At 44.1% G+C, this 12170-nt stretch overlaps 1 protein-coding gene across 1 annotated transcript in view; it reads right to left on the bottom strand.

Moving 5' to 3' along the window:
• LOC139264103 (DNA topoisomerase 2-beta-like) overlaps positions 1–12170 on the bottom strand; it is a 146290-nt gene that overhangs the window by 101409 nt on the left and 32711 nt on the right. The window contains exons 17-20 of the mRNA XM_070880192.1: positions 10492–10583; positions 3101–3256; positions 2936–3019; positions 1642–1842 (exon numbers count right to left, since the gene is read on the bottom strand). Of these exons, the coding sequence (XP_070736293.1) occupies positions 1642–1842; positions 2936–3019; positions 3101–3256; positions 10492–10583 (533 nt within the window). The remainder of the gene's footprint in view (positions 1–1641; positions 1843–2935; positions 3020–3100; positions 3257–10491; positions 10584–12170) is intronic.

Genomic DNA, 12170 nt, shown 5'->3' with positions numbered 1-12170 from the left:
GAGAGAGCGACTGGGGAAGAGAGAGAGCGACTGGGGAAGAGAGAGAGCGACTGGGGAAGAGAGAGAGCGACTGGGGGAGAGAGAGAGAGCGACTGGGGGAGAGAGAGAGAGCGACTGGGGGAGAGAGAGCGACTGGGGGAGAGAGAGCGACTGGGGGAGAGAGAGCGCGACTGGGGGAGAGAGAGAGCGACTGGAGGAGAGAGAGAGCGACTGGGGGAGAGAGAGAGCGACTGGGGGAGAGAGAGAGCGACTGGGGGAGAGAGAGAGCGACTGGGGGAGAGAGAGAGCGACTGGGGGAGAGAGAGAGCGACTGGGGGAGAGAGAGAGCGACTGGGGGAGAGAGAGAGCGACTGGGGGAGAGAGAGAGCGACTGGGGGAGAGAGAGAGCGACTGGGGGAGAGAGAGAGCGACTGGGGGAGAGAGAGAGCGACTGGGGGAGAGAGAGAGCGACTGGGGGAGAGAGAGGCTGGGCGGGAAGAGTGACTTGGGGGGGAGGGGAGAGACTGTGGGGGGGGGGGGGGGGTGCGGAGAGAGAGACGGGGGGGGGGGGGGAAGAGAGATTTGAGGGGGGCGGAGAGAGAGACTGGGGGTTGGCGGGAGACACTGGGGGGGGGAGACAGACTGGGGGGGGGGAGAGAGACTGCGGGGGGGGGAGAGAGAGACTGCGGGGGGGGGGAAGAGAGAGACTACGGGGGGGGAAGAGAGAGACTGGGGGTGGAAGAGAGAGACTGGGGGGTGGAAGAGAGAGACTGGGGTGGGGGAAGAGAGACTGGGGTGGGGGAAGAGAGAGACTGGGGTGGGGAAGAGAGAGACTGGGGTGGGGAAGAGAGAGACTGGGGTGGGGAAGAGAGAGACTGGGGTGGGGAAGAGAGAGACTGGGGTGGGGAAAGAGAGAGACTGGGGTGGGGGAAGAGAGAGACTGGGGTGGGGGAAGAGAGAGACTGGGGTGGGGGAAGAGAGAGACTCGGGGGGGGGGGCGGGAAGAGAGAGACTGCGGGGGGGAAGAGAGAGAATGGGGGGGAAGATACTGAAGATACTGGCGGGGGAGGAGAGAGACTGGGGGAGAGGGACTGGGGGGGATAGAGAGAAAGACTGGGGGAGATAGGCACTGGGGGGTTGTGTGGGGGAAAAAGAGACACAGGTCGGGGGGGGATTGTATGGGAGCGAGGAAACTCAGGGAAGACGGATCACATTCTTCCAACCCCCTACAATGGACATCGTTGGAGTGGATGATATCCAGAAGTCACAATACTGTCACTAGCCACTTCATACCCAATAAACCTGTTAACAATCCGTACACAATACCTGCCCCATCTATGGTTGGGTGGACTGGGAAGGATGCACTTGCGCTGGGGTAAGGCACTTCGGCTGGGGGAGGCATTCACTTGGACTAGGGTAAGGCACCTTGGCTGGCCCTTGCTGTCTCCTGATGAGCTCTGTCCTTTGTCATTTCAGGAAGTCAAAGTAGATCAAGTTACAATTTGCAGAGTCAGTGAGACCTTGGGATGGGCGATTCCAGTTACTCATTCCTGTGAACCTTCAGGGTGTGGCTTATCAAACATAAACAAAGGGTGGGACAAACATTTTACAATGTACTCCAAAACGTAGTTTGAATACATTTGGAGCTATATTTTAACTTGCCTTTCCTTTCTTCTTGATCATCTTTTTTGTGGCATCTGCCTTCATGGCAAAGGTAATGACTGGTTCAATTCTCCTCCCATGAACTGAGGGCAGAGTCTCTTCCAGCTGCATCTTTCTCATTTTCGGTTTGCCAACCTTGCCCTTAACCGCCCTGCTAACAAATCCTGCTAGAAGATCATCTCTCTCTTGGGCTTCCACACGCTGCATTAAAATGGAGAAATAGGTCTGTTTGAACAAGTGACTAATCATATCGTTAAATGGAACAAATAAACTGACCTACATGTTTAGCTAAAAAGCCATTCAGAATTCAGATGATTATTTTAATTGCAAACCAACTCTATTCAAATCTCATTAGATCATTTTAATCCTCCTGTTATTTTTTTTACCCCCTGGTCTGAGCTGTGGTTTCATTAAGTCTGCCGATACAGGCGCACAGCTTCGGTTACAGCAGCACACTTACCACAGAGCAACTAACTCCTTTCAGGGCAAACCTGCAACATTAATTGCTCTTAGCAAAACTGTCAGCTTGGCAGCCAGCTTCTTGCAGACAGTAAAGACCTTCCATGTATTATATGCAGAGGTTTATTTAAGTACAGTATGAAATAAAATGTCATTTTCTTTACCAAAGTAGATACATTTATTTTCCAGGAGCCATCTGTGGGGCAATCTCTTATAAACCTCTTTTGTTGCAGTTGGGCACTCCTCCCTCATTTCCAAACCTCAGGAAGCCTCCCCTCCCCTTGCAACAGCACAGCTTTGGACTCAATGTAAGCAAAATCATGGGAAATCTGCTTTTTTAAAAAAAAACGCTGCATCACTTAGAATATGTGAGCTGTGACCAGCTTTATAATTTGACTTCAACAGAATTGCAATTCATAACAGTAACAATCAGCTGTTAAATTGCCACTACTTTATTATAGGCCCACGCTTGCAAATTCACAGCAATGCTCAATTCCAGATTCCTGCATCAGCTTTTTTCAGCATTACCTTTTCATCATTCAAATGCTCTTTTACCCAAGTTCTTCAATTTGAATTTAGAGGAGTGGCAAGGTAATACAGGGTATGTTAAATATCACTTGTTACTTCTGGTTAGTGTTAGAAGGCAATTTTTAAAATATTAGCACACTGAACTGTTACAGGTGCATCTTAAAAAAAAAATAAAACACAGGGCAACAAATAATTTTACCACATGTAAATGGAAGAATTTAAAAAAAAATTTAAGATAGAAAAGCTCGTTATAAGCTTCATTAAAATAAGGAAGTCAATTGAGTCGGCATGCTATTGTTAAACTTACATCAAGCTCTTCAACAAAGGCGACAAGGTCATCTTTCCAAAGATCAGGACCACTCTTTCTCTTCAGATCATCAAGCTCTTTTCCCTACAACATATAAAAAACAGTTTGGCAAAGTATTCAGAGACAGGCCTGTAAGTATGAAAATAATTGGAGTCAGTGCATTACTTTTGAATCCCTGTGTTTTAGTAGTTCATCTACTTTCTCCTTTGTAAGGCACCAAAGAGGCATGTTCAAGATGTAGTTGAAGTCTGGCCCAGATCCAGTGCCTGAAACACTTGAAGTGCCATCATCTAGTTCCAACAAATCCTCTTCTGCTGCTGACTGCAAAAAAAAAGATGGAAGCAGGTGGTGGAGAGAGTATCCAGATCAATTTTAAAGAAGAACTTAATACAACAACATGGAATCAGAACATTAATCAAAATATTAACTTGGCTATGGAATCCAAAATTCCCTCAACTTTTATTGCTCCTTACTTTCAATGCAACAGCATATGGTGCCAGAGAACCAAGGTTAGACAAAGAAACAATATATTACAGTTCCAATCCTTATGAACTAAGATCATATGTTGGTTCCCAAAGCCAGCCACGAGACAGGAAGATATTGGGCTAGAATTTTGCTGTAGTAGGGCATCTAAGAGTGCTATTAGTTTGACGGCCCCTGCAACCTTCAGCTCAAAAAATATCTTGCCCATCCAGTTGCTGAAAGAGCAAGCCAATAATGGCACAGAGAGAGAAACAGGACATTTGGAACCCGAGTGAACAGGGTAACCAACAGATTATCTCCTGAACCAGTCAGATTTAACGAGTGGAAAATAAACAGTGGAAGGACTCAGGAGGGTGAATTCAATACCAAATCATGTACAGAAAGAGAAATAGAGGGGGAAAGAAAGACTGGATTGAGAGTGGAATAAAGACAAAACACAAGAAAAAAAATTAAAATTTGACATTTTCAGAATCTCATGGCAAAATTAAAAACCTGAAGGAATAAAACTCCAAACTTGTAATAGTTAATTTTCAGTGCCAGAGGTTGATTGGCAATCGACAATTATCACACTGTTAAAAGGGTACTTGCGCTTCTAATTACTAACCCTAAATGTCTGTTGCAGGCTCAGTTGGTATCTACTTCATGACGTTTAATGCATGTCAATGGTGAGGCAACCAGCAAAATGCCATGTTCATGAAGCTAATGGCAGAGCAGCGCAACTCGCATGCAACTTTTGGATATTCGCATTTAACTGTGCATCTGCCCCTCTCCTGAAGTTGCTGTATAATTTACATGTAAATAAAGGCGAACGCCATTAGCCTCACCGTTACTTCGTCAGCAAATTCTGGCCCAATACATTTTTTTCCAAATATTCACAAAATATTTGGGATCTTATACAAATAGATAGTGAAAAGACGACTGTGGTAGGACATTATGCCACAGGCAGGTAAAGCAGTTTTGCATTTGCTAGCTGTGATAAAAATGAAGCACTTCTTTGGTTTTGCTTCATAAAGGTTTCTTGAATAAAGTCACTGGTTACAAGGCGTTTAATAAAAATGGCTGCTTTCAGAATTTTGACCCTGGCTTAACTCTACACAAATGTTGCAAGCTTTGTCAGTTATTTGTAAAGCTTGAGGGAGGAGCCAAGCTACCTTTGAACAAACAAAGACTGTGATTTATTCAGTTATGTGTATAAAAGCCAGTTACTCAAATTGAGGAAGTCCCATCAACCCTTTTTAGGGATATTTACAGAGCTGCAGTTGTTTAAATCAGACAAAAGATGTGAAACTTCCAAGAAATATAGCCTAAAGACTAGCACAATTCCTGAAGTGGTAAGGAATACAAAAGAAACATTGCATATATAAAAGCCATCAGCTTTAACGTAGTAAAACGGCCCAAGGCACTTCACAGGAGTATTAAGACAAAACAAATGTGACATCGAGCCGGAAAAGGAGAAATTAGGCCAGGTGACCAAAAGCTTGGTCAAAGGGGCAGGTTTTAAGGAGCGTCTTAAAGGAGGAGAGAGAGGTGGAGAGGTTTAGGTAGGGATTTCCAGAGTTTAGGGCCTAGGCAACAGAGGAGCGCAGATATCTTGCAGTGGGGGGCTGGAAGAGATTACAGAGATTGGGAGGGGCGAGGCCATGGAGGGATTTAAAAACAAGGATGAGAATTTTGAATGTGAGGCGTTGCTTAACCGGAAGCCAATATAGTTCAGCCAGCACAAGGGTAATGGGTGAACGGGACTTGGTACGAGTTAGGACACGGGTAGCCAAGTTTTGGATGACCTCAAGTTTACGTAGAGTAGAATGTTGGAGGCCAGCCAGGAGTGCGTTGAAATAGTCAAGTCTAGAGGTAACAAAGACATGGATGAGGGTTTCAGCAGTAGATGAGCTGAGGCAAGGGCAGAGACGGACAATGTTACAGACGTGGAAATAGGCAGTCTTAATAATGCTGCAGAGATGTGGTTGGCAGCTAATTTCAGGGTCAAATATGACACCCAGTTTGCGAACAGTGTGGTTCAGCCACAGAAAGATGTTAGAAAGAGGGATGGAATCAGTGGTTACAATTAGATAGATAAGAATGGAATCAGCAGTCCTACCAGCTGGACGATGGTGGAGAAGTCCTGGAGAAGGATGGAGTGGTCAACCGTGTCAAAGACTGCAGACAAGTCAAGAAGGACGAGGAGGTATAGTTTATCTTTGGCACAGTCACAAAGGATGTCATTTGTGACTTTGATGAAAGCCGCTTTGGTACTGTGGCAGGGGCGGAAACCCGATTGGAGGGATTCAAACATGGAGTTGCTGGAAAGATGGGCACAGATTTGGGAGGCGACAACATGTTCAAGGGCTCGAGAGGAAAGGGAGGTTGGAGATGGGGGTGGTAGTTTGCAAGGACGGAGAGGTCAAGGGTTGTTTTTTTTTTAATAATGGGTGACAATGGTAGTTTAGAGAAAGGGGGGGGGGGGGGGGAAGAACGGACGACAGAACCTGAGGAGAGAGAATGGGCTCAACGGGCTGAATGGACTTCTTCCGTGCTGTAACCATTCTATGATTCTAACCATTAACAATGTCAGCCAACATGGGAGCCAGAAAAGGAAGTTGGGTGGTTAGCAGTTTGGTGAGAATAGAGTCGAGGGATCAGGAAATGGGTGTCATGGACAAGATGAGCGTGGAGTGGTTATGAGGGGAGATCGGAGAGAAACTGGAGAAAGATGAGAGTTCAGGGCTAGGGCGGGGAGAACCTTAGAGGAAGTTTGGCCCGGTGAGGTAAGGGAAGGAAGGGAAGTGGCAGAGGTAGCTGAACAGATGGTCTCAATCTTAGAGACAAAGAAGTCCATGAGCTCCTCTCACTTGTTGCCAGATGTAAAGGTGGAGGAGACAGGGATTTAAGAAGACGGTTAGCAGTGGAGAATAGAAGCCGGGGTTTATCACTGCATTCCAGAATGATTTTGGAATGGTGATTAATTTTGTCAGACGCGAGGAGGGCGGACCCGATAATGCTTTATTGGTCCAGCCAGATCTGGTGAATGGCTAAACCAGTTGTCCGCCATATCCGTTCAAGTCTGTGTCCCTTGGACTAAAGGGAGCGAAGATGAGGGCCGTACCATGGGGAATGGTCAGGTTGAGATGGTGATGGTTTTTATAGGGACTAGGGCATCAAAGGTGGTGGTGAGGGTGTGGTCGAGTAGATTATTAACTGCAGAAATGCCATGGTGAATGGAGGGCCAAAGGCTGGACAGTTTGGATTTCATAAGTGCAGTTGTAAGAGAGTTGGGAGAGAGTTTTTTCCAGGGGCGGACACAGAAGGAAGCAGGTTTTAGGGAGGGGTGGAAGGCGATACGAGGAAGTGGTCAGAGATGGCCTTATCTACAATTGACATGATGGGAGAAGCTAGGCCACAAGAGATGGCATGGTCAAGGGAGTGGCCATGAATATGAGTTGGGGAATTTATATGGAGGGAGAGATTAAGGGAGGATAGGAGGCTAGGTGATCTCAGAGGAGAGCTTGATGAACTGAGATTCAAATAACAGTTTAAGCTTAAAACAAAATCTGATGTGATTCTCTACGGAAAGAAATCCTTTGGAGGTATAGGTTAATTCCGGCGCCTAAAAGAATTACCAGAAAGAAAGCTGTTTGCACATTACCAAAAGTTACCTAGATATTAAGGCTAGTGAAGATGTCCTTGAAAGTACAGGGAGTTAGGACTCACCCATGAGTGATCCAAAATATCGTCGAGGAAAAATCTGGAGCAAGGGAAGACCATAAAATGTAACACTGGCCTGCATAGACCTTCCTCATCCATTAGACAGCTGTACTTTGGTCGATTTACAGTAAAGACCACATGCCACTGTTTTATGCTGTGTTGGCTATTGTGGAATATGCATCAGAATTTTTAAAATTTATTCGTTCCTGGGATATAGCATTGGTGGCAAGGCTTGTATTTATTGCCCATCCCTAATTGCCCTCGAGAAGGTGGTGGTGAACTGCTGCAGTCTGTGCAGTGAAGGTACTCCCATAGTGTTGTTAGGGAGTTCCAGGATTTTGACAGCGACAATGAAGGAAAGGCGATATATTTCTAAGTCGGGATGGTGTGAGATTTGGGAGGTCGAGCTGTTCCAATACACCTGCTGCCCTTGTCCTTCTCGGTGGTAGAGGTCGCGGGTTTGGGAGGTGCTGTCGAAGAAGCCTTGGCAAGTTCCTGCAGTGCATCTTGTAGATGGTACACACTGTAGACACGATGCACCGGTGGTGGAGGGAGTGAATGTTTTACAATAGCAGATGGGGTGCCAATCAAGCGGGCTGCTTTGTCCTAGATGGTGTCGAGCTTCTAGAGTGTTATTGGAGCTGCAGACAAGTGGAAAGTATTCCATCACACTCCTGACTTGAGTTTGCCATGGCTCAGTTGGTAGCACCTTCGCCCAAGTCAGAAGGTGTGGGTTCAAGTCCCACTCCAGAGACTTGAGCACAAAAATCTAGGCCGATACTCCAGTGCAGTACTGGGGGAGTGCTGCACTGTTGGGAGCTGCCGTCTTTCGGATGAGACATTAAACCGAGGCTCCGTCTGTCCTCTCGGGTGGATGTAAAGGATCCTGTGGCACTATTTCAAAGAGCAACAGGGGAGTTATCCCCTGTGTTCTAACCAATTTTTATCCCTCAATCAACATCATACAAAAAACAGATTATAACGTCAGTATCTCGTTGCTGTTTGTGGGAGCTTGCTGTGTGAAAATTGGCTGTCGTGTTTTCTACATTAGAATAGTGACTACAATTCTAAAAGTACTTCATTGGCTGCAAAGCGCTTTGGGATGTGAAAGGCGCTATATAAATGCAAGTCTTTCTTCTTTTGATGATGGAAAGGTTTTGGGGAGTCAGGTGAGAGACTTGCAGCAGAATACCCAGCCTCTGTCCTGCTCTTGTAGCCACAGTATTGAGGTGGCTGGTCCAGTTGAGTTTCTGGTTAATGGTGACCCCCCAGGATGTTGATTGTGGGGGATTCAGCGATGGTTATGCCATTGAATGTCAAGGAGTGGTGACTAGACTCTCGTTTGTTGGAGATGGTCACTGCCTGGCACTTATGTGGCGTGAATGTTACTTGTCACTTATCAGCCGAAACCTGAATATCGTCCAGGTCGTGCTCAATACAGGCACAGACTGCTTCATTATTTAAGGAGTTGCTAATGGCATTGAATACTGTGCGGTCATCAGCAAACATCCTCACTTCTGACCTTATGAAGGAGGGAAGATCATTGATGAAGCAGCTGAAGATGGTTGGGCCTAGGACACTGCCCTGAGGAACTCCTACAATGATGTCGTTGGGGCTGAGATGATTGGCCTCCAACAACCACAACCATCTTCCTTTGTGCTAGGCGTGACCCAAGCCAGTAGAGAGTTCCCCCTCTGATTCCCACTGACTTCAATTTTACTAGGGCTCCTTGATGCCACACTCAGTCAAATGCTGCCTTGATGTCAAGGGCAGTCACTCTCACCTCACCTCTGGAATTCAGCTCTTTTATTGCTGTTTGAACCAAGGCTGTAATAGAGCTAAATGGTCCTTGCAGTACCCGAATTGAGCATCAGTGTGCAGATTATTGATGAGTAAGTGCTGCTTGATAGCACTTTCAACGACACCTTCTATCACTTTGCTGATGATTGAGAGTAGACCGATGGGATAGTAATTGGCCGGATTGGATTTGTCCTGCTTTTTGTGGACAGGACATAGCTGGACAGTTTTCCACATTGCTGTACTGGAACAGCTTGGCTAGAAGTGCGGCTAGTTCTGAAGCACAAGTCTTCAGCACCACACCCAGGATGTTGTTGGAGCCCATAGCCTTTGCTGTATCAAGTGCGCTAAGCCGTTTCTTGGTATTATGTGGAGTGAATCAAATTGGCTGAAGACTGGCTTCTGTTAAGGGTGGGACCTCAGGAGGAGGCCGAGAATGTAAGCAAGATTAATTCTTTATAGCACCTGGAGCGGAGGTAACAATGCAGAACAACTCTCCAAAGTACTTCTCTAATATAAATACATCTCTAAGTTAAATACATCATAAGAGTGCCAATCTGTGATCATATTGAGGACAGTTCTGTACTTGTGACTAACTGAATTGAGATGGTTCGAGTGAGTGAGTGAGTGAGTGAGTTACTGAGGGAGGGAGTGACAATTCAAGTCAAACAGAAGTTTTAGATTGTGGTTGATTGCCTCGACTACAAACCAATGGTGGTCGATAAGGTAGAATGGCAACTTTCCATGCCTCTGCCATAACCAGCTGCTAAGAAGTGCAGTAGAGCTTTGGTACAAAGTTCCCACCCTTTTCCTCTTATTCTTTCCCAAGTAAAGTGTCTGGCTCTGATCAGTGCTTATAAAGTGGCACAACCGAGATCAGGAAACCAGTTTCCCTGGGCTCGGGGGCGGGGAGGAGAAGAAAGAGAAAACCTTTTTCAACTCCTGTTATCTCACAATGACCAGTGTCTTAATCCAATGTGCTAAGTCATCCATTACTAATAAAACTTATCTAACATCTTAATAAAGATGGCCATTATCATTTCTTGAAAGTTGAATCATTCCATCCACCAATACCATATTGACTTTTCGCCAGTTAACACCGGATACTCCTGCAGATGTTAATCAAAATGAAATGCACTGCCTAAAACACTTAGAATCTCAACTAATCCTTATTTATATTGGTATCATTTGAGAAATACATTGTAATTTCCCCATAAAATTTTCATTTACCTTCTGTCAATTACTGAGGAAGAGTGCACTCAGAGAGCAATAATCTTATTTAAAGATATATCGTCTTTTTTGCAACAAATTGATTTTTTTTAATCTGCAGAATATTGGGATGTCGCTGCCATTGAAAATTTGGCTGCTACAAAATGCTTGGAAGTTTTCTGTATGACTGGTGCTCTGAAGTTTTTCACTGTTCAACAACTGTGGGAATCACAGCCATGAACCTACTCAAAATATAGAATTCCATCAACTAGTTCTATTTTTAAACACTAAAATGTATTTAAAGTACAGTTTTAATAGGCAAATTAATGATTTACATTTGGTTTAAAGTAATAGCATATTTTTACCTTCTCTTGTGCTTCTTTCCAGGCTTTGACTGGATCAGATTCGTAGCCCCGCTGAATGAGCATTTGGTAAAGGTCCCTCTTCGATTTATTCTCTAAAGAGAAATTATTTGTAAAAAAAATCATTTAAAAAAAATTAGGCATAAATCACAAAATTTTGTCCATATTCTCAGTTTTCTTTATGTCTACGGTAAAGAAAATAATCCATCAGCTACAAGTAATATTTTCATGCAAGAACATTGAAAGGTTTGGAGACAAAATGAGACATGTGTCTCCTTCAACAAAAAGTAAATCAACTTTAAATAGACTATTCCAGGATAGCCTTTTGTAATACAACTACCAAAACCTGAAATACTCCCATTATCTAATCTTACATAATTAGAATTTAGTTTTCTGACAGTGGAATTGATTCTTTTTGCACATATTTCAGTTTGAAACGCAACAAAAAGATTAATGGGGTACCATTCTCCATATATATATATATAGATTCAATAGTAGCCTTCAAAAGAGAATTGGATAAATACTTGGGAGAAAAAAGTGCTGGGATATGGAGAAAGAACAGGGGAGTAGGACTAACTGGATTGCTCTTCGAAAGAGCTGGCGCAGACTCGACGGGCCAAATGGCCTCCTTCTGTGCTGAACTATTCTATGATTCTCAATATTAAAGGACACATGATGGAGAATACAAGCAGCAAGGTGAATAGTTCGGGCTGAAGGGAAAGAAGCATGCTCAATACTGAAGCAGCTGTTCTATTTTCTCCAAATTAGGTGAATGAGAAAATGATAACTCAGATTAGAACACACAAAATGTGAACAGATTTAAACAGTCAAGATTTTAATATGTGACTAATGTTAGCATGAAAGCAGTCTTTAATAATTGTACCAAAGGATATCCTGGATCAGAGGTTGACAAACTTTGTTGCCCATCCCCTCTCATGATTCACATTCAATGCATGCCCTCCACTTTCTAAGAAATAAAACTTTTACAAAATTAATGTTAGTGAAGCTACAAACCAAAATACTTCAGCATTTGTATCACTTCACCTGTTTTAATTCTGCTCCCTTATACTTTTAGCTTTTAATAATGAAATCCAATCAGTCATTCGAACTCACTGGCCATGAAATTTCACGATATGCTCCCGCTTTGCCAGCATTACTTAGAAATAATGGCAGTGAGGTGGGATAAGATCAGGGATACTTCCAGCAACTAATACAGCGTAAGCAGCTTCAATAAAAGGAAAACTGCGTGCCTCTCCTCTCTTTGGGCTGGGGATGTGAGCCAGTGCATGAACAATTTTCCACAGATGGAAACTGAATGGGTCTGTCATCAGGTTGTTTGTGGGTGGAACAGGAAGTAATGCATCATTTGGTTGCATTGGAGGAGGTAAAGTATGTTTTTTGTGTGCAAACATTGAGAACTCGGAGTACGGATGTAATTATTAATTTAATTCTCAATTTAAGATGACGCCAAGCAAACAGCAACCCAAAATCCAAGCAGAGTAAAAATAAACAAACTTTTCAGAAATGTGTAAAACATTGGGTAATAAAATCATTTTGGACTAACAATTTTTTTTTAAAAAGGATGGCTGTTTATCTATTCCCTCTATTACAACATTGACTACACTTCAAAAAGTACTTCTACTGGCTGGAAGGCGCTTTGGGACGTCCGGTGGTCGTGAAAG

Source organism: Pristiophorus japonicus, chromosome 5 (genome assembly GCF_044704955.1).
Source record: "Pristiophorus japonicus isolate sPriJap1 chromosome 5, sPriJap1.hap1, whole genome shotgun sequence".
NCBI classification, from domain to species: domain Eukaryota; kingdom Metazoa; phylum Chordata; class Chondrichthyes; family Pristiophoridae; genus Pristiophorus; species Pristiophorus japonicus.
The sequence above is the reverse complement of the archived record's forward strand: the minus strand, read 5'-3'. Positions and strand labels throughout refer to the sequence as shown.